At 37.0% G+C, this 26,544-nt stretch overlaps 1 protein-coding gene across 1 annotated transcript in view; it reads left to right on the plus strand.

Annotated features, from left to right (window-relative positions):
• Positions 1 to 26,544, plus strand: part of LOC117114228 (endothelin-converting enzyme homolog) — a 40,185-nt gene that overhangs the window by 8,508 nt on the left and 5,133 nt on the right. The window contains exons 3-14 of the mRNA XM_033257833.1: positions 3,467 to 3,707; positions 7,891 to 8,094; positions 8,722 to 8,855; positions 9,957 to 10,109; positions 11,135 to 11,200; positions 15,066 to 15,182; positions 16,007 to 16,078; positions 18,370 to 18,503; positions 18,918 to 19,140; positions 20,739 to 20,837; positions 21,178 to 21,255; positions 21,873 to 22,035. Of these exons, the coding sequence (XP_033113724.1) occupies positions 3,467 to 3,707; positions 7,891 to 8,094; positions 8,722 to 8,855; positions 9,957 to 10,109; positions 11,135 to 11,200; positions 15,066 to 15,182; positions 16,007 to 16,078; positions 18,370 to 18,503; positions 18,918 to 19,140; positions 20,739 to 20,837; positions 21,178 to 21,255; positions 21,873 to 22,035 (1,684 nt within the window). The remainder of the gene's footprint in view (positions 1 to 3,466; positions 3,708 to 7,890; positions 8,095 to 8,721; positions 8,856 to 9,956; positions 10,110 to 11,134; positions 11,201 to 15,065; positions 15,183 to 16,006; positions 16,079 to 18,369; positions 18,504 to 18,917; positions 19,141 to 20,738; positions 20,838 to 21,177; positions 21,256 to 21,872; positions 22,036 to 26,544) is intronic.

The raw sequence follows: 26,544 nt of genomic DNA on the forward strand, positions 1-26,544 counted from the left end.
ATTAATCTGTCTCAAGTTTGCAGTAATGCTATAGGTGATTCTTATTTGCCAACTCGCATCATGCTCACATGTGCTGTATTCATCATTTTTAAGCTTCTGCAAATCAACTGGAATTATTTGAAACATTACAAAACAATCACCATTTTTGAAAGCTCTTTATTGGATTCTTATTTTGCAGAGAATTGTACTACATATGTTTAATGTGTTTGCAATATTTACAATTATTATACCTATAGGTAACCTTCAGACAGGTCTTTACAGACTGAACCAAGATGTAGGCGCACTTGGAAAGATATATCTTTTAAAAGTTGATGTTGCTACTACTGTTGTAGAAAAAATATTTTTAAATAACATCTTTCTAAATTATTATTATTATTATTATTATTATTTTATTGACACTTTCAGTAAATGTACTTTTATTTTTAAGTTCAGTACATGTTTTTTTTCAGGTAGATAATAATTGTTCATCATCCTCCCACAAATATTGTTTTTCCACACACATTGTTTTAAACTAAGAGAGAGCAGCTTAGCTCAGTCCGCTAATCTGGTGGTAGCCACTGAACCGTGGAGATCTCTAGGTCCCCAGTTCAATTCCCATCCCTATCGCTGTCTCTCCTTATGTTTTAGCTGGAGGGCTGAAATACAAGTACAATAGTGCACTGTCTTTTGGATGAGACATTTGAAGCCGTTGGTCCTCAGGGGCGGATTTAGGGGGGTGGGGCAGCCCGGCCCCGCCCCCGGCCCCTCTTTTGGAAGGTGAAAAAAAGAAAAAAAACGAAAGAAAAAGAAAAAAATGATAGCCCACAACGCCTCAAATGTTATTTTCGGGCGTCTAGAACACAAAAATTTTTGGGGGCATGCACCTGGACCCCCTAGGACATTGTTGTCTCAATCGGCCCAAATTTTGCCCCCCTCCCCCTTTTGGACATCTCTGGATCCGCCCCTGGTCCTGTGTGCATTTATGGCCCATGAGCATGTTAAAGAATGCAGTACACCCATAGGCATTAAATAGAATATTTTGTAAATAGCATTCAGTTTTCCATATTTTTTGTGTTTGGTAAATTGTTTGTACACAGGTCCCTCTCACAATATGCAGTCTTTCAACACCAACATAATATCAATGGCTGCCAAATGTCTGAAATCAGACAGCTACAAGTACCAGTACCAGTACACTCTTCGGAAAAGAGTAGGGGATTGTCTCCCGGTGTACTGCCCAATCACCACCAGAAGAACCCCACTGGAAATGAGTCTCCTTCAAATCCAATCCAAACACTAAATGCCAGAATGTTGTTGTTCTTCCTTTTCCCACTTCATTTCCTTCTTTTTTTCTCACTGAATATTTCAGTGTGCTGTGTTCTGTATGATTGGAACTGTTTTGAATAATTTTGAACATTCTTGTATAAGAATATATATTCCAACAAATATATCAATTAAACCTTTTTACTGAGAGCAGTTGCCCTGTGATGTGAATAAAATTCATAGATAGTATTACTATTAATAATGGACTTACAGATTGCATATTGTATTGTAGGATTAGGAATAAGGGCTTGGATTGGATTGGAATTATTCGGTGTAAACACCAAGGATAGCCCACGAAAGACTTATTTCCAGTGGGGTCCTTCTGGTAGTGATTGGGCAGTACACCGGGAGACAATCCCCTACTCTTTTCCGAAGAGTGTACTGCGTTCTTTAACATGCACATGGGCAATAATGCACATGGGATCAAACGTCTCATCCAAAAGACGGTGCGCTATTTATTGTAACTTGTATTTCATCCCTCTAACTGAAAAGGAGAGGTAGCGATGGGAATTGAACCGGGGACCTAGAGATCTCCACGGTTCAGCGCACACACAGCGGCTACCACCAGATTAGCCGACTGAGCTAAGCTGCTCTCTCTTGAAGTTAAACATGTACACTGTTCAGCATTGTTTGGATAATACCATGATTGACTGTTGCCAACTCATTTGCACTTCTTTATGACTTTTCCAACAAATTTGCATGCCTTATTTCATGTTTATTAAAATTAGAATAAATTAAGAATTGGGAGATTTAGGATCTCAATTTGCCGATACAGTATATTTATACCTCAGTATATATTCATACCTTGGTATATATTTGTGGTATAAATTGGTAATGAATTAGGCTAGTTTTAAAAAATAACAAGTTTTAAAAGCAGTTAAAATACAATTACAAATTATTCTGCAAAAATTATTTATCATCCTGCATATGATTTCAATAGTAGATTTCCTAAAACAATCTGTTTTAATACTGAAGTCATTACCATTTCACCCACAATAATTATGAAATGGCAAATGAAATCTTTAGTAGATATTATAAATTAAATCTGCATGGAAAGAACACATTGATATTTACAATACTTTTCTATTACACAGTTGTGATAGGTATATTTGTTTCATAGTTTTAATATAACTTCCCATTCACCTTAAAATTTTAATAACTTTTTATGTATTTTTCCCTGTCGTGAGATTCATATTTTTACATTTTTATGATTGTTTAAAGGTTTTTCTTTACATTTGGTTTTGCACTTCTCTTTAAGAATTGTGCCTCTGTTTCAAAAAGAGACAATAAAGTTATTATTGTTATTATTATTATTATTATTATACTCAGAATAAATGATTACTTCTATAAAACCTATCTCTACTGAATACTCATTACTATTACTGGGGGTTAATGATGTTTGCATATTTCCTATATTGCTAAATTGTGTTAATTTTATTCCATCTTTAAAATTCAACCAACCCCTACATTTATGATGACATTTATACATGATTCAACTTGTTGGCCAAAACTGTCTGTGTTGTACAGACTCAATTTCATTCCCCAACAAAGATGAGTGCCAAACTAAACATCTATACTCAGTTATTGGTCTTTAAAAGATCGTTATATATCTTCACTAATTGACTTCTATTCTTCTATTCTATCTATGAGCTTTAATAGGCGTACTTATCCCCAGACAACCTGTCGTTCTTAAATCACTTGCATTATGTTTCCACTTTACCTATTAGTATTTCTCTACATTCCCGCATCTTCATTTTATTTGGCAGAATTTTGTTTTGTTCTCCCATATCATGGCACCATTAATAGTGGGAATTGATTCTATTATACAGTATTTTTGACTGTGTCCCTTTTTCATTACCTTCACCAATGAAGGTTCTTGAAGAATTGCTCAAAATATATACCGTAATCATGATGACTTTTATCACTGCCTTTGTAGTTTCATACTGTCCTGGATTTTGCATTTATGATTTGATATGCAAGCCAAAATGCTATTGATGCTGCAATAATGTTTCCAGTTGGGATTCTTAAGTACACATACATTCTTCAGTTAAAAATATTCATTCTGAATTGTAATCATGATACATTCTCCAATGGCTGACTGTTGCACACAAATTCATTCTATCAAATATCTGATTAGTATTCACGTTTAAATTTTGTTTCATTGTAGATGACTAAATATAAACGCACAGACTTTGAGAATGAGGAGTCATCTAACACGACGGGTCAAGAAGCTGAAGGACCAGTGGAGATGAAGGAGGAAATTGGTTTCCGCAATTTGAGCAAAACCAGCAAGCTAAGGTCAAAACTGTGCACTAAAAAAGCATTAATTCTTGCGTTAATTGGTGTTTCAGTGGTGCTTCTTTTCTGTGTAATTGGTCTTGCTGTTCAACTCCAAAAGTCAAAGAACAGTGAGTATTGAAAGGTCTTGTTTATTACTCTGCAATAGTGGGATTTAGCGATGATTGTTTACAGGCAATCATTTGATCTGACTTGGGTATACATGAAAAGCATTATAGTGCGAAAGCATAGGAAAAGATAATGTTATGGTTGCGAAAACAAGTAAATGGCTAGGAATGGCAATATGATTGTTCAACATAGTTTTTATTTATTTATCCTAGCATTCTCCTTGGATTGTATGCTTTCAAATTTTTGTAATTATTCAAAAACCATGCCATAGTTATGCAGGGGCCTAGGCCTAACATTTGTCAAAAAATCTCAATGTTTGCGGTCAGTATCTTTTACAGCATTAGCAAAACATAAAGGTAAAATTCTTAAGTTTAATTTCCAATCAATTGAGAATATTTTACTTGGAATTATGATGATCTTTACAGCAATATACAAGGGACAGCCGCGATAACAAAATCTCAATGTAAAACACTGCTGTGTCAGTGGATTGTTTATATCCAACACCCAAGTTAGGTCATGTGACGCCCATCGCTAAATCCCTCTATTGACTTCAGTGAATCTATGGCATATTTTCACTGATTTTAAAATGGCACACATGTTGACTATTACTGTTTATTCTAAATGAATCATTACCAGATCTTATTGAATATTCATTATCCAGTAATTGATCAGACGTGTCTACTGTGTTCAAAGGTTGTTTCAACCATTTTCCCATTTTAACAGGAAAAACTAAAGGTGTTTCAATGGAGTTTCCTTAAATAAATGGGTGGCTTAAGATAAATTAACATTGCCTTTGGTTATAGAAAATCTAAATCTCCATGGTCTTACAGGGAGGTTTTAGTCTACAGCCTACTCAATGCCATTCTCCTTGCTTCATCATTAGCATTAAGAATCACATCATTGTTAAACAATCCTCAATCCAATGTCGCATCAAAAAATTGAACGTAAATCACTATAATAATTTCTCAATGATAATTTCCTACTGTACAAGCCATAGTATACTCTCATAACCCAATTCCCGGTTACATTGCCTAGTATACATCTCATGGCTTGAAGTATATCAGATACTCAATTCATAGCAGCATAACTTTGATTAAACATCTAAGTATGATCATTAATTTCTCATAAATTATATCAACAAAATGCATCGACCTCAATCAACTTCCTAGAATGAACCACACTAATCTATGCATAACCATAATAATCTCATATACAGTACTCTAAACCACAGCATAATCATAATCATACACATAAAATTTATAGGACAATAAGAATACATGCAATGCACTCTCGTTTGTAACATGGTTATAGTATAATCACAACTGTGTCTCTTTTACCACAACCTGGCAAATGAATATTCGTAAACTTATAATGTATTCAATCTCTTGGTTATCTAAACTTACTACATACAGATTACCTTGTCATAGAAATGCAATATAATATCACTAATAAAATATCATAAACAAAGTCTTTATTAGGAATTATTATCGTCTACAAAATAATCATCGTCTATCGTGGGCGCCGCCATCTTTATTTACATCAGAACGCACTCTAGCGTACCACAAACAAAACTTCTACGCTACGAAAAACATGGCCAGCGCGAACTGATTGTTCATCTGTCAAACGCTAATCTGCAAGCTGACCAAGAATCGGAAAGCTAATGAGTTAAACATCGTTAACCGTATAAATTCTAGTCTAGCAATGAACTTAACAACTATAACATCATGATAAACTTGTAGTGCAAGACACAAATACCCTCTTAATAATTAAATTAACGTTACATTAATTTAACAACAATGTTTGTTCGTCCTTCGTATTCGAAGAAGACCTTGATCACCAAGTATATTGGCATGTTCCTAGACCTATAAATTATCCTTGTGTATACGTTGGTGGCTGATTAGTCCAATCCTGGATTTAAAGTTTCTTTTACACGTCTGGCACTGATGCTTAGTTGATGTGCATTTTATTTTCTCACGTTCCTTTCTTGCTGCACGTTTAGCTTTTGCGTGCAAGATTCTGTTTTTTTTCAAACCGTTCTATTTCAGTGTGAGTAGCGTGTCTCCAAATGAGTCTATCTGATGCTTGTACTTCAAATGCATTCGGTGAGATGCTGCAATGCTTCAGAAGGTTACTTACTTACAGCCTACATCACTGCTATACGACTCGCACCAAACGAAGCAAGAATAATTCTAGGCTTACGTGCGAGACATCGCATATCATAAAACTACAGCAATAATAGAATTAAAACTTACTTTAAACATGACTAACATCATTCTTAATCAATACTTCAAAATACACAACGTATTATAGACTATCATCTGTATAGAATTTCATGAGTTTGATCGTAAAATCAGCTTCCTCAATCAGGTCTTCAAAGACAGAATCACAGCATGTCTCATCGAAGAGTATAAATAGAACAAGAGAGCCAACAACGCTCATTGAGAGCGTAAAAAAACGATACGCTCTACGTAGCTAGTGCAGGATGCCAACTAACGCTTGTATGTTTTTTATTACCCAGTAATCCACCGCGCACGGTCAGTTTGTCTGTTTATCTGTTCTCCACAAGATACTGTACTTTTGTTTTCTGCTTACTGAGTTTATAGCGGGCGTACTTCTACCGCGCTGCACTGGGTAATAAAAAGAACATACAACCGTGGGCGTTCTACACAGGCGTGACGTTTTTACGAACGGGACTTTGCTTTCTTGTTATACTCTTTGGTCTCATCTCAATCAAAGCCGTCGATCAACCGCCTTGTTTCAGACAAGACGCGCGTAAACCGCAGAACGCGCAACACAACAAATTTGCTGACTCACCGTGAGGCAGTGCGAATCATATCAATACATTAATAAAAATAGTTCGTAAAAATAAAAATTTTAAAACAACATCAATCCTAATTCCCGACAGTACACACATAGGCCTATAGGCCCATTTACTGTCAATAAGAATGATAAAAATTTTCCTGACCATTTTCAAGGGTAAAACCTTGAATTTTGAAGAACTCAGAAGTCATTAAAAGAAGAAGTCGGGAAAGGTAATTTTTCACCATTTAAAAATTAACATTTCCAGGGGAGAACCCGAACCCCTTTCTTTTTGGGGTTCATGTGTTTAATATGTGTTTGATCCAATTGACAAGTCATGAGAAGTGCTTTGAACTTACACTGTAGAAGCCTGTTTGACATGATGTGCTATTTACAGTGGCGGATCCAGGAATTTGAAATAGAGGGGCCCAGAACGGGAATTAAACAGATAGAGGGTCTATGTTACCTCAGCCCCAACATGGTTGGGGCTGAGAGGTAAGAAAATTTATGATTATGGTGAAATGGCAGCACTATTGGGCTCAAAATTTGGGTAGAATTTTCTATTTTTCTGAATTTTTAATTTGGAGAAATTTAGGGCTGCCACTGATTTAAGACTTCATATCGGTACAACATACAAAGTGCTGATGCATTGTCTGTTGAGCTAAAAATGGAAATTTCAATTCAATTTAAATTGCTTAATTTGTTTTAAAGACCTACTATTTAGTATTTATTTCACCAAATGTAAGATAATAATAAAACAAATTGAAGGGTGGTGGGGATACCAATACTTGAGCTATGCTCATACAAGAAATTGTCCGCCTTTACAATGAAAAAAGAAAAAAAAATGTTATAACAGAAAGTTAAATACCTTTGCTGTATTCTTTTGCATACCGTACATGCTTGAATAAGCACCGCGGTGCTTTAAAAAATGTTTGGAGGCTTCACAGTGCTGTGCTTATTCAAGAGCGGCACTTATACAAAAATATTGGCGTGGCGCTTTCCATGCCTGTTCTCTTGTTACCTATTTCCGTAGTTCGGTAGGCCTATTATAGGTCCAACGTCATCGTAAATAAACGTTTATAAAGAAATTTGTGTTTCTTCATTGTGTTATTTTTATTCATTTTTAAACCCTGTTTCTCAATGTGTTTCATTACACACAGGGTAATATATACTCTCGAGAGCGGCGCTTAATGAAAAAATCACATTTGGTGCGGAGCTTATTCGAGAGCGGCTCTTATTTGAGCATTTACGGTAGACCATTAAATTGGCTTGCAATTAATTTAAAGATTTTTGTAGAAAACGTCTGTAAATCAGCGAAAACTTATTTTTCAATAAATTTTTTGCGATTTTGGTAGACAGTGCATCTTTGAGTGCTTTATTCCACAGGGTACTGTTTGACTCCAACTTGCGTTAGTGTAGCAAGCAGCGTTATCAACTCCATGGATATATCAGTGGATCCATGTGAAGATTTCTATAAATACTCATGTGGGGGCTGGATTAAATCACACCCCATACCAGATGGCTCAACCAGATGGGGGACATTTGGAACTGTTTGGGAAGAAAATCAGTCTGTCTTAAAAAGAGAACTTGGTAAGTAACAATAAAAAATCGACATCATGACTATGATCCTAATTGCTGTATGTTTGAGTGAAATTTCTTATTTGCCCGCATTTTCTGTAATGCTTTTTTTTTACGAGATTACAGGTTTAATTTCCACCAGACCTCTTTCTTCACACAACTATAATAAGGAGCTTTTGTTGATGAACTATATTTGATAAGATCTATAACATATGTTCCTATTTGAGCACTGTATTATCTATTTGATATACTATTTGTGTTGAACTTGAATTGGAAATTATTTCCTATGATTTACCAGCTGCTACCTATACTATTACGTAGCTTAATAATTTGCTCTTTTGCGTGTGAACTCTCAAGTGTAATATGACAGTGAGAGAGAGTAGTGGTCCTAGATCCGTAATGATATCGTACCGGCCTATGTGGTCCAAAGGATGCAACACTCACCATGATAGCGTGTTTGATTCCTACCAGAGACCTTTTTTCATGCAACTATAATAAGGAACTTTTGTTGATGAACTATGTTTGATACGATTTATAAAATTTGCATTATGTTCTTGCCAAAGTGTAGCACCTACCATGAAAAAGTATTCATCATTATTGGACTTCTGTTGTTTATATGTTTATGCTATGCATACATAGAAAAAGAGCCAGAGGGAAAAGTTGACCCAAACAATGCTCGAGAAAAGGCACGCCGATTATACAAGTCATGCATGGATGAAAACAAGATCATAGAATCATTGAAAGGGCAACCGCTGTTAGATGTACTAGATAGTGTAAGTATCCCACTGAGTAGAACAAATTCAGTTGAAACGCATAGGCTTTATGGTTGTTTTTATTTAAACAATAACAAAATAAGTTACGAATCAGCAGACATTTACTATATAATTTTAAAACAAAATTTATTGACAAAAAATAAGATCGATGTTTCGAGTCCATCATGGACACATTCTCAAGATCAAGTGAACAACAATATACAGAAGTAGACAAACCTAAGAAGCCAACATGAATTAAAATATCACAAGAAACACCTAGCTACAGCAGTTGGAGCTATGATACCGATAAGCTCCATGCAAATTGATTGGCTAGATAAACAATTTTGCTTTAATAGAATCTGTTTGTTAAGAGATGGTTTTAAATCTTTAATCCATAGCATTTCTTTAATGAGGCAGTCAAATTTTGATTTACATTTATATACATTTAGCTGATGTGGTTAATAACATCAGAATCACTAATACCATGTAATTTCAGGTGTTTACCTATGTTACCCTTACTATGAAGAGAAATCTGTGATTGTGAAAAAGTTGCTACAACCGGGCTTAACCAACTGGGTCATTGAGCTCCACAAAATTAATGAACATTTGCTATCGTGAAATATACATAAACATATTACAAACACTGAAAACCCACCCTAAGGGCAGATCTAGGATTTTCTGTAAGGGGCTACCAAAACTTTAGATGGTTTGGATCAAAACCACCAATGGGATAAGGTCCAGTCATGACATAATAAAATAATTTATCCAAAGGTCTTAAATAAAAATTTTAATTTAGGACAGCTTAATAGGCTTTTTAACACAGACATAAAAAAAACAAACATGCATGTTGATAGGGGTGGGGGCTAACCCCGCCTAAATCTTCCCCTGGACTAATTTTTTTCATGACATGCATATAATTTTAAAAATACCCAGCAAACACGAAATGCTTTAAAGTTGGCAAACATTGTGGGCAACATTGCAATGTTATTTCGTTGTGAAATTATGCTATAAATATGTATTTATGGTTCTACAGAAAAATCTTTTGTACACTAAACTGTAATGTTATATATTAAATTAATGTAAATATTTTAGCTGCGGAATCTCTTAACATATTTGTTACAGTTAGGTGGATGGAACCTATTGGAGGACGTGCAAAATCGTAGTTTTGACTTCAACAGTACATTGATTGACATTGCAGTTAAGTACGACCTAGATCTCATTCAACCATTTTATGTTGTGGAAGATGAAAAGAATTCAAAAGTTCATATCATAGAGGTAAGGCTTTTTTTATTTAATAAGTCGAATTGTTATTGTGACATGCAAATTGCTCACCGTTTCCTTGGATTATTGCTTCAAATGATGTCTGTTTTTATGTACAGCATATGAAGTGGCAATGTGATTAGATATTTCATTTGATAGATATTTCACTTTATTAAAAACAAGATTTGCACTCACAGTTGCAAACTGAATTGTGCCAACTCTTTACTATATTCATAAGAATCAATTAAATAGGTACACTAAAATATTAAAGAGTGCATTACAATTTTGTTAAAAAAAATAATAATAAAAAATTATGGGAACTGCTAAGATTGAAAACAAATTTTAAAAATTTACTATAGCATGGTACAACAGGTTAAGACAAATATAAATTATATATAATTACCATTACCATTAAATCATGTGAATTTAGTAAAAGGGTATTTTTTGTTATGTGGGCCATCTACAAATTAAGGAACAATTAAGGTAAGTGAGAAATTTTGTATTTTAACAAACCAATAAACTTGAACTGACCTTAACTGACATTCCCTGATACTTTCAATGTTCATTACACAAACATCATCTTCAGAGTGAGCACACTATTGTTAAAATGCACACCAATACTGTAGGTGGGGTCACTTAAACAATAGTGTCATAAATGTGACTCAGTATGTGAGTGCCATAGTCTCTGTTCATAGTTCGTTTCCCTCTACGTCTGATCCATATAGGCCCCTTGATGCGCCTGGTGCTTCCAGTTCCACAACTGCATAAAAAACACTCCTGCTGAAGCTTGGAAAGGCCGTATCTATAAATATATTTCAGATGTTTTATATGTTTTGCAACTGGGGAATATTTACTTGGTGGTAAACTGTCATACTGCATAGCAGTGAGTGTGTTATAATCAGTAGTTATTTTATTATTTATCATTCAATCTCAGAATAGATATTTCTATTAAAAAGTGAGCAATATTTCCAAGATGATGTTCGATATTCAGTTGTAATATGCATATCTTCAACTTTTAAGTTATTTATTTGTATTTGCAGGTAGAAATACCATCCTTGACTTTGCCAGACACCGAATATTATTTGAATAAGACAGCAAATGCAGATGTAAGTTACATTTGTTTTACTTGATGTACTTGATTATAATAATAATGGGAGTATTCTTTGTCAATGTTTTATACAGCCTCATAAAAGACACTGTTTTCGATTCGACGTCGTAATAATTTATGTACGAAAGAGCATTTGTCAGGCCTGACGGTTATCGATCCATAGTAGAAAGATGTATCCAACTACTCAGTTGTTGGAATACAATAATATATTCAATTTTTGCTAAGGACAATGTCTTGATTTTTTTCCATCTATGTTATATAGGTCTAGGATAGGTCTAAGGATGAGATCAAATTACTTTACCTTTTTCAAGAGGGGGAAATTTTGAAGACATGAGGTCATTAAAAGACACCTCAGAAGTCTCGAAAGCTCATTTCCGGTCATCTAGGAATAAAAATTTCCCCAGGGGAGTGCCCCTTTCCTTTTGAGGATTTTGGTAACATTTTAAACCGCCCCTGAACATGGTTATTGCATCTCAATGCTTCCAGTATAAAAACACATTTTGTATTACTATTACAGTATTTGAATTTTTAAAAGGATTGAACATTACAAAAAAAAAAAGAAAAAAGAAACAAGGGCTTAATGATGAATAAAGAATGGTAGTCTCAATAGTCTAGATTAAAATATGATTGATAAGAAAACTCAGCACTTACTAACCCTAACTTTGAGTGAGGTTCCATATTACACAGAAACTCAAAATAATGTCATTATTGGTGGCGCTTGGTAGCAGTCACATTTGTTTTGTCTGTCAATGTTAAGACTGTTTAAATCGTCTTTGTGACGTTAATTGGCTTTGTGACCGTATTTTTTTCATTATGATTCATTCGATAGTCTGTTTAAAGAAAAATTGTAGCAATTGTAAAATTTTTGGATTAAAGCCATTGTAAATGATATGGAATTACCTAGGCCTGGTACTGCGACGGCGATGCTAAACCTGTACCGGTATGCAACGCTCGTAATTAAGAGGTAGTACGTGGCAGAATATGTGAAGTTATTGTTTCCCTCAACGATACAACGACTAGCAGTGGCGAAGTCTTACTATAATAGGCCAGCGCAGTATGTATATGATAGGAGAACACTGAGACTACTAGCACTAAGAAATATTAAACTTTCGTCAAGTATTAAGTACAAACTAAAGGAACTTGGATTACTTAAAACAGCATTTTGTAGGGGCAGGCGGGCAGGCAGAAAGGTAAAGCGTTCAATAGAAGTAGCAGTTGGAAACAGACAAGCAGTTCCATTCTGTCCTGTTCGGCCACCATCTGTTCTCGTTCAAGTCTTACCGACATGCTTTCCAACTCTGTGTAAGGCCAAGTCCCTTCCCAGACTGTTCCTTACAAACGCTCGATCGTTATTGAACAAATCTGATGAGCTTGAAATACTGCTACATCAATCTGATATCAATGTAACCGATATTGCAGTTATTACCGAGACCTGGCAACCTCAGATGGTTAATAATGATTACTTGGCAGTTGATGGCTTTAATATCTTTACCACAACCAGAGTTGACAAACTAGGAGGTGGTGTGGCCGTCTATGTAAAGGATAATTTGCCAGTAAGTACTTTATCAGACATTAGCGTTCCCGAAGAATTAGAATGCATATGGCTTCGAGTACGTCCCTATCGCCTTCCAAGAACTGTGTCTGCAATTGGTATTTGTGCTGTATATACCTCCTAACTCGGAACTTAAAGAGGTATTAATTGAACATATGGTAACAACTTTCATGTGATCCTGATATTGGTATTGTGATTCTAGGAGATTTTAATTTATTATTAATCCATTGTGCAGAGCTCACTCATTGAAACAGGTAGTAGATAAGCCAACAAGAGGTGATGCTATATTGGATTTAATAATAACTGTCCTATAGTTAGCTGTCCAATTGGGAAAAGCGATCATAACACTGTTTACCTTCCACCAGTTTGGCAGTATAGCCAAAAAAGTAAACAAACTAAACGATTAATTAGACCTTTACGTAAACATTGTATCTATGAGTTCGGAAGGTGGATAACCAACCACCCTTGGCAAGAAGTTATTGAGGCATCTTCTACCTGCGATAAAGCTGATGCATTCTATAAAGTTATTAATAAGGCTATAGATGTCCACTTCCCTACCAAAATTATTAAACTTCACTCTCAGGACAAACTCTGGATCTCCCCTGAGATTAAATCGTTAATTAGAAAACGGCAGATAGCATTTGCGGGAAAAAAAATGTTTCTTTGGCGGTTTCTTCGTAAGGTCATACATGCTATTGTTCATGCAAAAAAATTTTATTATAAGGATCGTATTCAAAACCTTAAGTCAAGTGATCCACATGGTTGGCACAAAGGGATCCAGATAATTACAAATAAATGTCAACAATGCCCAACTATCACGGTGCCAGGACTCTAATCTTAATAATGATAAAGATATAGCAGAGGCAATAAATGACAGCTTTGCCTCTGTATCTCAAAGTAGACCTCAACTTAATGTAACAGACTTACCAAGCTTCCTGCCTGCAAACCTACCACCAAAGATAGAAGTATGGGAGGTGTATCATCAATTAACCAAATTAAACACTAAAAAAGCAACAGGGCCTGATGCACTACCTGCAAAACTACTAAAAGAATTCGCACACGAGTTCAGCATCCCAGTATGCAATATGTTTAATTCGTCCTTAAAAGAAGATGTTGTTCCCCATATGTGGAAGGATGCCACAATATCCCCTATTCCTAAAACAACCCCGGCTGTAGTCTCTAAACTCCAGCCAATTTCATTAACTTCCATTTTAGCAAAAGTTTGCGAAGGGTTTGTCTCTAAATGGGTATGGATGACTTATCCAAGTCAATTGACCATAACCAATATGGTGCATTAAAAGAATCGTCCACTTCCCATTGTTTAATTGAGATGCTTAATCTTTTCTTTAAAGGTTGCGACAAGAGTAAGACTGTTGGTACTCTCGTTGTGACGGACTTCTCCAAGGCTTTTGACTGCATCGACCATACTTTGGCTATTCAGAGACTCTTTGAGCTTGGTGTCAGAAGCGAGTTATTACCATGGATATCACACTTTCTTACAGCCCGTCGTCAACGGGTACAGTACCATTCTTTCTTGTCACAATGGAAAACACTCTCCTGTGGTGTTCCGCAAGGTACCAAACTCGTCCCCATCATATTTATAGCAGTAATTAACAACGCCGCCAAAGAGTCTCTGAATAAAACCTCAAGTATGTCGATGACCTCAGCCTTGTAGAGGTCCGTCCTGTAAAAAAGTAATGTTTGTAATTAACTGTCTTGAAATAATTTCTATATATTGTAAATTTTACATTTTGTAACACCATGTAATTCAGCTTATATTCTGCAAATTGGTTTGTTGAAATAAAAGATATAAAAGATATAAGATAAGATTCTTATTTACCAAATGTTGATCTATCTGTTACAGTTAAAAACAATAGATTTTTTTTTCAAATACAAGCATTGTGGATTGTATTTTTAAGAGTATAGAGTATGGGAGATCATTAAGTGCATTGTTATTAATATTCATTTTATTATTGTTTTAACTTAAAATCAAGTACACTCGCCACTTACTTAAGGATGGAAAGATGCTTTACAAACCAAGTCTGTTTATGAGTCCTAGCATGGAGGTATAAAAATATATTTTTTAAATATCTTTATACCTCCATGGTCGTAGGGAGTGTAGTTGTGAGAAAAAGTCCTGCTGTCACTGGAATTAAACCCATGACCTTGGCATTAGAAGCATCTTAACCACTAAGCCATTCAACTCCACTCTATTTTAGGTTCATTTCAAGTGTAAATTGAATGTTGGTTCATTTCAAGTGTAAATTGAATGTTTTTTGTTTGTGTATGAATTAATGTGTTTTTATTATAGGTATTGGACGCTTATACTGAGTACAATGTAAAGTTGGCTGTGTTGTTAGGTGCTCCGGAAAACAAATCAAGAATTGCATTCAAAGAGGTGCTGGAATTGGAAACCAGAATTGCAAATGTAAGATATTGACAATTGATAAAAAAATATGATAACATATTGGTAGCATCATTCATAGAATGATGGTACCAATATGATAACATATTGGTAGCATCATTGATAGAATGATGGTACCAATATGATAACATATTGGTACCATCATTGATAGAATGATGGTACCAATATGATAACATATTGGTACCATCATTGATAGAATGATGGTACCAATATGATAACATATTGGTACCATCATTCATAGAATGCAAACATATTATTATGTAGTTTGCAGATGCTCTAATGGCTTAGTTATAGGCCATGTGGAATCAATAGAAAGGGATGGCCAAGATTTGGATTGACGACATTAGAGTATAGACATATATGACACTTTGTCGCATGATGAATAATTGTGAACGATGGAGGAAAGGGGTGAACAGCAGCAGATGAGCACAACAGACTATCTGATTGATTAATTGACCATTAATTAGAGAAAGGGTCACTAAATGAGTACTAAGTATCTATAGCTTTTATAATACTTTCAGTAAAATGTTGATATTATACCTAGGCAATAGTGTAACATACTCCAATAACATATATATCTGTCAATATGAGAATCTTTTGGAAAAATATCTGAACCAAATTTAGAAATGACCAGATGATCTGATAGTCAGCTTACCAAAACTGGCCAGGCTGAAGTTATGCAGAACTGTATTTTGAGGATCACTAGCATATAATGGCTGGTAAGAGCCTCTGGTAACATTCATTTAAAAAAAACCCTTTATAATGCATGAATGTTGAAATACAACTATTACAAAGTACAAAATAGCAATATTTGATTGATTTTCCAGATCACAGATTTAAGCCCAGCAAGTACCTATTATAAAACCGATGTCAAATACTTACAGCAGATCATGCCAGCGGTCAGTAACTTCACATATTTAACTTTTTTTGTTTCTAAAATTGATAAGAAATGTATTGATTGTTAAGGTGTTAATGGAGGTCTTTTTTTTTTTTCATTAACATAAAAGTGTTCAACTTAGATATTTTTATTGAACAAATTTGTATACCGTAAATTAACAAAAAATAACTTTCTTAAAAAATTTATGATTTTAAAAATATTTTCATCTGAACTCTATTTATATTATATATAGATTTTTTTCTTCTTGTTCAAGTCCAGTAACAAAGGTGGGGGTAGGGGGATGGTGTTGTTTGGTTTAGTTGAATCCCTTTTTAAGTGAACCTTGTAAAAAATCCCTCCCATTCAGGAATATAGTACTAAATACTGATTGAATTCAGGCGTGAAGACCCCGGCTACGCAAGTTTCAAAACTTTTTTCTGTTTCTTTTTTCTCTATTAATTTTTAAGCTGAGTACTGAATAGTGGACACCAGCTCCAGAATTATTACTATTAATATTTTTAATTATTTTTACCTGAAATCTGAAAAGTAGATATTATTATTCCATATCAATAGGCCTATAGTACATGAGGCACGTATATGCACACAAAATTCATTATGAAATAGTTTTCATAAAATCGCTACAAGCTATCTCCAACAGCTTTTGGTGATGCTTATTGGTTGGTCAAATCAGGGAGCCTTCCCGATTGTGTCGAGGACTGCTACGCAGTACAATGGTTGCACTGAAAACACAGCGACAGTGTAGCGATTTTATGGAAAACAAGTTTGTAAGCCAAAAATGAAGCAAATTACCTTGCTAAATTTCAGTTGCTCATTACAGTCCAATCCAATCCAATCTTCAATTATACAAGTCTCAATGCGCCAATTTGAAGGAGTGTCATTGACAAATGTTGATGACACAAATAGTGAGCTTTTTGTGATATGATGGATTCAAAGTTGGTTTCACATCCTATATGGAACTCTGCGATATTCAAACAATATGAACACAATTATGCACGCACACATGTCTTGCAAATAACGTCAGACAGTCCCAGATTAATCGTCGCTTAAAATCTAAAACTCATGATTGACGATGATTTGTGGATTGTCGTTTTCTGGTCTACGTCGAATGCCAACCTTAACCTTTTTTTCAGCTGACAGCTGGCACCCATGCTAAATTAGATGATGTTAAATAAGTTAAAGGCAGCACAGTTTGAATGTTGGGTGGGCCCTGAGTAAGCACTTTGTGATGGAACAAGAAACTGAGGTTGGGGCCAGGGAGTTGTCATGGACCCCTCAGTTGGGGTCCAGGGCTGAATGCCTTGAACAAATTTCTGGGAGACTACTTTTATTATTTAATCTCCTCTAATGCCCTCCCGCCACAATAAGTAAAAGTCAATTGGAATCTATTGGCTTATGATTTTGTCAAAATCAATATTCAAACTTTTCTTGAAAAATTATTTGTGGGCCTACAGGAGGGTTGGCATTCTCACCCGGGCCACCCTGTGCTGCGGTCATTGATTAGATCGTTTTATGGGGAAAATCATATTTATCCTGGTTTCTGTTGATGATATATTTAAGGATGGCATATGGCATAGACCAGGAAATTATGATACACAATTTACAGATACATAGAAATCTTTCTTTATTCTGCATACTCAATCAGTATTGTTACACTGTTCTTCCCTGAGGTCCAGGGTATGATCTTAAATTACATTAAATTACAAAACAAAATTAAAAGAAAAATCATAAATGTAATCAACATTAGCCGATAGCAACCAAATGGAAGCTTCTAAACTGTGTTAATTAAGCCTACTGTATTCCATGGGCCAATACCAGGAGTGTCAGACTGTGCATTTAAACTGTTAACACCCTTCTTGAATCCACTATTGCTAAACTAGATTCTGATTTTCAATTTTTGATTCTTAATATATACTCTACCTTCAAATATTGATGAAATTCATTGTTCCATAGTGCTTTGCCTCTCAATCCCACACAGGGGCTCTGCACCTTAAAGCCGGTTACTCACTGCGTGTGACGGCGACGTAACGGCAACACGACTAAGAAAGCACACAAAGACGCGGACCCAACGGATCGTCTTTTTAATGAGGATCCGTTCAGATTGCCACTGACAATCAGCAGACTGCGTTGCGTCATCTATCGCTCGTCAGAAGAAAATTTTGATTCATCGTGCGACGGTCGTATGATACTCAGTATTCTCTTTTTCTTTTTTCAATTCTTGGACCTAATCTGGTTATGTTTATAATGGTTTATCTCTGTATTGTTTTTTCCATAAAGTCTTCAAATTTTTTTTAGATTGATTGGATATCGCTTATGTCTGCTAAGTTCAAACCGGTGGATATCACCATTAAACCATCAGAACCAGTCGTATTGTACAATCAGGAATTTATAGTTAATCTGTCAACAATCCTGTTGGAAACAGAGCCTAGGTAAGAACAATCAAATCAAAGCTAATAATCTTGTTTCAAGACCAGTTTTATCCACTCACATTCATTTTCTCTATTTATGAAATTAGTCATCAAACAACATACTGTAATTTGCTTACATTATTTATTGATATGATATATGTTTTTCAGTTGCTAAAAGAGATTATAAAAATATAAATTCCACCATCTGCAGCTAATTACTCATGTTTGTTTGTTGGCACATCTTCCCACATATTTTTATTAGTATAAAGTCAAATCATTAATATGCAGAGAGAGATTATGCTGCACATTTCAAAATTAAAAACATTTAATCATAACAAATGGTTATATGTGTAAACAAATTTGATTCTACTTGAATCTAGAATAATTATTTCCTTGTTTTCATATATATATAATTATTATTTTTGTTTTACATAGGGTCCTGCACAATTACATGATGTGGCAAGTTGCAGATTCTATGGCAGAATGGCTGAGTCATGAGTTTACCGATGCAGAACTTGAACTTGTAAAAGTTCTCTCTGGCAAGAAAAGCCCTACACAAAAATGGCGGTTCTGTGTCGCCGTGGTGGACAAATTGATTGGAATGGCTGCTGGTGCTATGTTTGTAGATGCTGCATTTAAAGGTGGTGATAGGAAAGCTGCAAGTATCTTACAATTTAGTATCCCACATTTGCTATACTTTTGTGAGAAAAAAACAACTTATTAATGATACAAATGTTATTGTCCAGTTATAGTAGAGTCATTTTCATGAGATCCATGACTAATTTTAGGATACCTTTTTTTCTCGATGGATTTGGCAAGATAGACCAATTTAGATAAAATATAGCTCCTATATACCGTCCAGATATGGGGGGAAAGTCCCATTTGGAGGCATTTTTCAAAATGGCCGCCTGTGGATTTTTACGCTTGTATCTCAATAATCTGTTGTGATTTTATTCAGATATTTATGAAATGTCTGCTGCTACATTGGTCTCTTATACACATCTAGATGTGTATAAGAGACAGACCACGTAGATGGTACTAGGTTTGCCTAAAAAAAAGGGTCTCTGGTGGAATCAAACCTACAATCTCTCGCTATCTCAGCAAAAGTCATACTTTTTAGTCACAGAGGCCCAAACAATATTTTTTGGAATCTAAGACTACTACAGTAGTTTCTCTCCTCCATTCATAAAATTTGAGGGCTCATACATAGTGGAGCAAATTTGTATATACAAGTTTAATTCTACCAGTGAATATACTTTCCTACAACTATAATGAGGAAATTTCATTGATTATTACTATGTTTGAATTGATTTATAACATCATGTTCCTATATTCTTGTATGTATTATTATCTACAGTATTTGATTTAAACATATATACCTGTATATAGCATATGTAAACACAATATAAACAACAGGTAGATAATAATAACAGTGCTTGAATAGGAACGTGTTTTAACTGTATCAAACATAGCCCTTCAATGAAAAGTCTGTACTGTATTTTTCTCTTCAATCAAAGTGCAAGATTTAACGTACAATCATTGTTTATTTTACTGTGGAAGTTTACTGTGAAACGGATTGCCACATACATTGAAATATCAACAACTCTATATGCTGCCTTCACTTCATACTGTATTATATTACCTTGTATTATAATATTCTTTATTTGATTTGTTCATAAGTCATGTATTGAAAGTGTTTAATATAAAAACTTTATTTTAATACAGTAGATAATATATGATGTTAAGTTTCTGAAATATAGTTCAGTTTAGTGCTCAGCAGTGGTGGTGGGGGGAGTTTGCCACACAGATCATTTTCTTGCCCCCCCCCCCAGTTTTACCCACAAAAAAGAAGAAAACCACAATGTGTCGGGTGGAAAAAGAAATGACATGTATTTCCTACATATTAATAGACTATCTATCTATTAAATCAATTAAATAAGCCTCTGAAACCCTCTGAAATGTCATTTTGGGGGGGGGGATTTTTTCCCCGGACCACTTTCGAGACATTTTCAGTAATGCCCAACCACGCCCACCTCAGGTCTCCCAAGCATATCCCCTCCTTAAAATGTTACCTTGCCCTTGGGGGCCCCCAAATTTCAGTTGCAGGCACCGCCACTGGTGCTCAGTTCAGTTGCCTCATACTACATCATACTATAATAGATACAGTACATTACATGATGGAGATGTTTATAGGAATCAAGCACTCAAATGTTCATGCATAGGAAACAATTGAAGATGTGATGATTCTTTTAACAGGCTAAAGTTATGATTGAAGAGATTCGTGATGCCTTCAAAAACAATCTTCCTGATTTAGCGTGGATGGATGATGAAACCAGGAGAGTTGCAGCAGAAAAGGTAGGATGAGCCAAGTGCAGTTTTAGCAGCTTTTTAGTATTCCGGTAATCGGAAGGGCTTGGGTTTGAATCCTGATTTGAATATAATTTGTAAATCAAAAAGTAAACAATTGAAGTGAACAAGATTTACTAAGCCTATAAAAACAGAGCATATAGGGCATTCCTCATTACATGGCCAACTGATGTTGAAATTAAAAACAAAAAAAAAATTATTTAAAAACAAGTAAAAATATGAAACATAGAGCTCGACCCTGTGGAGGTCATTGTATCCCTAAGCAGCAGAAAGTGTCAAACTTCATTTGCACAACATTTTTTCAACTATTCTGGTTTTTTTTTTTCAGGCTGAAGCTGTAGTTGACCTCATAGGCTTTCCAGAATTCATAATGAATGAAACGAGGTTGAATGATTATTATAAAATTGTATGTAAAAGTTTAAATCTGTCAGCATTCTTTAATAAACAACATTTTTTACAAATTCCTATTATTAACACTGAATACCAATGATTCTTGATTTAATGAAAGTAAATAGAAGGCTTTTGCAACACCATTTTTTTGCTTGATAATAGTGCTCACCATTTTCAAACTGTGGCTTAACTGTGTATACCAGTCTATTGTGATTATTCCTCCATGTTGAAATAGTGTTTCTGTGTGTATTTTTCACGCTCTATTTTGTTAAAAGAACAGTATTATACCATGAAGGAATACTTAAATCATCAGCAACAAATTTGTTTTGACAATAACATGAAGCATACAAAAGGAAAAGAAAAACAGGTTTATAACCGCCAAGATATATTGAATCAAACACATGTTGGAAATTTGACCACATTAAGATAAATTAGTGGTGAAGGGGAAAAGCGAAATTTAAAAAAAAATTTGTGTAAAGATACAGTATGTAAATAAAAACTTACCAGTAATTTATAATTGATAATGTTATACATTAGAATAGCATAGATTAATACACAGACTAAAATTTTGTGTATGTATTAAAAAAAATAAATTTACATTTTGGTAATTCTGTTATTTCTACCATTTTTCAGTTGACCATCAACAGCACACAGTATTTCGAGAATAATCTTCAGGTTCTAAAGGAGTCTGAATTGGATATGTTGAGAAGCTTGCGACAACCTGTTTTAAGGCGGGAATGGCTAATGACTCCTCCAACAGTCAACGCTTATTATATTGCCACTAAGAATGAAATAGGTAGGCCTAGTCTAAATTTATCAGCAGTCAATCGGTCTCATTCATATTCTGAATGTCGATGTATACTTGAGGGATATTGGGAACCAATTCTGTGGGTGGTAATCAATATCAACATCCTAGAGCTGCTTCCAGTTTGTCAGACATTGTGGCTCCCTTCAGGTCAAAGGCTGCAACACCATGAATGCAGGGTACTAATTGGCCTTTGACTATTGTTCCCCTCCTTCTGATCTTCTTATTTAAACTTCCTGGCTGGCCGACAGATGAGTGTTAGTAGACCTGAACAGTCTACTGATCAACTTTATAAACATCCTACCCAAGTGCCAGTGTGATTGGGTGCAATTGTGACACCCAATTGGACCCAATCACAAAGTAAAACCATGTGTGAAAGTTCACCAGTAGTTGTCGATAAGTATTATCGATATCGCAATTGTTACCTGTTGCGATTGGGTGCTGCAATGTTTATTATTATACCGTTTACCATGGAATTCTATCGCAACAAATCACAACAATTTGCACAAGCACTGTTCGACTGAGGTCAGTCAACATAGGCCTGACCAAAAGAGGCCTAGGCCCTAGAATGTAAAGTGTTTTTTGTGTTGGTCTGAATGCACTCGTTGAAAGCGATTGTGAGTAATCAGTTTTGGATTACTACCGCTTACCACCGACTCTGTTGCGGTTGCAATCAACTGCAATAGAGTGTATTCTGAATAGGGTATTAGGTGGTGTTGTCACACCAAGTGCCTGTAGTGGTCTATCTTACCCTCTTCTTATTGTTGGTATTACTCTGGAAAATATAGGTTCATCGAGGTAAGTATTCACAAAATAGGCTGCACAAGTCAGAAATTATGTTGGTGGTCTATAAGTGAGGCACCCACCTGTTGCCTCCTAGCCTAAGATTGCTAGTTATCTCAAAGCAAATTACTGTAATACCTTCTATGTAGCATTATTGCTTTTATATACACCTGCATTGGACATTTCCATTATTTTCTTAGTAAGTTCCTAAGAAGAAACCGAATTTATTTTTAATTTGCTATTTGGTGTCAGTTGTTCCAAATTCATATACTTCTTTTGTTCTAAAAATTGCCAGTGGTTTACTTATTTTATTGTCATGTGGTTGGGTTGTAAAATTCCTATTTCATCTGATGCTCGTACAGTAGTCTATATTTCGTGAATACTTACCTGGATAAACCGATAAATGCCTAAGTTTCCTTTGAAACTTACCTCTCGAGCATAAAAGAATATAACGGATTCGGCCTAGCTTGCCTATACGCCCTACGTGAACAATCCTCGTTTCCTTCTCGCTTTTGTGATGAAAGCTTGCTATTGTTGCTATTGTTTACTCACTAGAGTTGTAAAGTGCAGTGTGTCGCCTTGTCCGCGCGGAAGCCTACTTGTTCTTTGTGTGGTGGGCCTAGGCCTAGCCGACGCGATGATAAACACCCTGCTTGCCCGGCCTGTCGCTCTTGCGGGCAGGGCGCTCCATGTGATATTTGTAAGGCCTGGACTCCTGCGAGGTTCCAGGCTGCTGCGGCTTGGATTGCTAGCAATCTCAGGCCCAGCTTAGACTCTTCTTCTGAGTCGTCTTTCCCACCGGCTTCCAGTGTTCCTGGGTTCTTCAAGCGCGTCCCAGGAGCAGGTCCTTACTCCTGATTTAGTGAAATTGATCTCTGATCAGGTTTTGCGCATTACGAACGAAGCGTTGCCTTCATTGCAGCAGCAGCGTGTCGGCACTGCGCCAGTTACTCCCCTCCTCTCCACAGCCTGCTCCCCCAGCTGTTCCAGTTATTGGAACGATGTCTGCCGCGGGGTCAGAGGTTAGGGTTCCTGGGGAATTTTTCCCTGTTGCTGCTGGCATGGATTTTTCAGATGGCGATGTTTCGTCTGAGCTTGGTATGCCTGTGGGGTCTGCAATCTTTGGTTTGCAGGGTCATGCGCCTGCCATTCTTGACCACCTTGGGGTGGATTACACTGTTATTTGCTCTCCTTCCTCTCTAGTCGACGGGTTCACGTCCACCCTTTTTCTCATAGAGAAATTGTCTGGAGGTTTGCGTCCAATTTTAAATCTTCGCAGTCTCAACAGTTCGTCCATAAGGCCCCTATGGTTTCGCATGGATTCTTTGCTTGTGGTTTTCCAGGGTCTTCAGCCTGGCGATTGGGCAGTGACCATAGACCTAAAGGATGTGTATTTCCTCATTCCTATCCACCCGGACGACCGCAAATGGCTACAGTTCCAGTTGACATGCCTCACTTACCATTTTCAGGTGCTTCCTTTTGGCCTGTCCACAGCTCCACGGTCTTCACCCGAGTAGTCAAGTACCTAGCGGCCATTTTCCATGCCAGGGGGATTCGGATTTTCATGTACCTGGACGACTGGATAATACTTGCCGCATCATGACAGGTGTTGCTAAATCACCTCGACGTTGTGTTACATCTTACAGAGTCTCTGGGTTTCGTGATCAACAGGGAGAAGTCAAACTTGGTGCCTTCGCAATTTCCCATGTACCTAGGGGCTCTCATCAACCTGCGGTGATCAGTCACATCGCCCTCGGAAACCGTTTCATGCCTACTGGCACATTCTTCATCTCCAGTTCTACTTTGGCTCAGGGTTCTGGGGTATCTGGCCAGTTTTGTGGATCTCGTACCTGACTGCCGTCTTCGCATGCGTCCCTTGCAACTCCATCTGCTGTCCCATTTCACCCCGTCTTCTCGGGATCTGTGAATCGCTGTACCGATGACAACATTTGTAGCATCCCATCTGCGGTGGTGGCTTCAGGAGGATGTCCTTAGGGCGGGAAAACCGTTTCCCGAATCCCTTCCACGCATTCATATCGCCACAGATGCATCCGAGTCAGGGTGGGGCAGTTATTGCTCCACAGACCAAGTTTCATGACTGGTCCAGCGAAGAGGCAAACTATCATATCAATGTCCTCGAGTTTTCGGGTACTACAGGCATTACTGCATTGAGTGCAAGGAGAAGTACTGTAGTCCTTGTTCAGGCCGACAATACCACGGTGGGTCATACATCAACCGTCGGGGGGAACACATTCCCCAACCCTTTGTTGTTACACATAGCAGCTTCTCATGTGGTGTTGCCATCACACCATTATGCTATCGGCCGTTCATATACCCGGATGGTTAAACATTTTCGCCGACGCAGCTTCTCATGTGGTGTGGCCATCACAACATCATGCTATCGGCCGTTCATGTACCTGGAAGGTTAAACATTTTCGCCAATGCATTGTCCCGTCAGCAGTCCCTTCTGCCCACGGAGTGGAGGCCTCGTCTGACAGCGGAAGCTCCCAGTGTTTTGCTCTAGTTACCCAGAGCCCACGGCCTGAGCCATGAATGCCCTGTCAATCCCAAGGGATGGTATGTGGGCCTACGCTTTTCCACTCCTCTCTCTTCTTCCTCGGGTGGTGGCTCATATCCGGCGTCACACGTGCAAGGTCGTCCTTGTAGCTCCTTGGTGGCCCCGACAGTGGTGGTTCCCTCTGATGTTGGATCTCCTCTACGATCTCCCACGCATTCTACCACTTCGCCCGGACCTTCTGTCTCAGGCCTAAGCTCGGATAGGACTGAACAACCTGAAGTCCCTGTCTTTGACTGTCTGGCCTTTGTCCGGGATGAGTTGTGATGGGATTCCAGAGGGCCCTGCCTTCCTTGCCGCCCAATCATGCCGTGAGTCCAGGACCGTCTACAACAGTCGCATTAAGCATTTTACTTGATGGTGTTCCGACCACGAAATTGATCCACTGTCTCCCTCTCTAGGAGAGGTGTGTACTCTCCTGCATTATTCGTTTGAATCTGGGTTGCAGGTGCTCACCGTCACAGAATATCGGTCAGCGTTAGCTGTCATTGTACCCAAATTTCCCGACAGATCGAGTATTTCTACTTCTAGCGCGATAGCGCAGTAATGCATGTAATGTTTAATTCTCGACCACCTCGCCTGTGTTTTGCTGCCTCGGTGGGACCTCACAATTTCTCGAGGCTCTTCTAGGACCTCCTTTTGAGCCGTTAGGCTCAGCATCATTATATCATTTGTCCCTCAAGACGGCATTTTTAGTTGCAGTTGCATCCTGCAAGCACTGTGGGGAACTTCACGATCTCTGCTTGGAGCCCAGACACATTCGGTTTGAATGTGGTGGTGTCCGTCTTACTTTTCGTACAGGTTTTCTTTCTAAGACGCAGACCTTGGCGCATACGCCTCCTGCTACTTTCATTCCCACCATTGCCGCACATTCGGGGGTTAGAGAAGATAAATTATGGTGTCCCGTTAGGGCCATCAAATTTTACATTGACCGCACGAAATCACTTAGGAGTGCTAACTCTCATCTTTTTGTTTCCTCTGTTGCCCCACATGGCCCAGCTTCGAAAGACACGCTTGCTTGTTGGGTTGGTGCCACCATCCAGCTGGCCTACGCATCTTCTCACACGCCACCCCCTGCCCATATGCATGAGGTTCGCAGCTCAGTTGCGTCCTGTGCCAGTGGTTTACTTATTTTATTGTAA

The sequence above is a fragment of the Anneissia japonica genome, unplaced genomic scaffold, assembly GCF_011630105.1.
Source record: "Anneissia japonica isolate Jap-2015-1 unplaced genomic scaffold, ASM1163010v1 scaffold1525_len913038_cov183, whole genome shotgun sequence".
NCBI classification, from domain to species: domain Eukaryota; kingdom Metazoa; phylum Echinodermata; class Crinoidea; order Comatulida; family Comatulidae; genus Anneissia; species Anneissia japonica.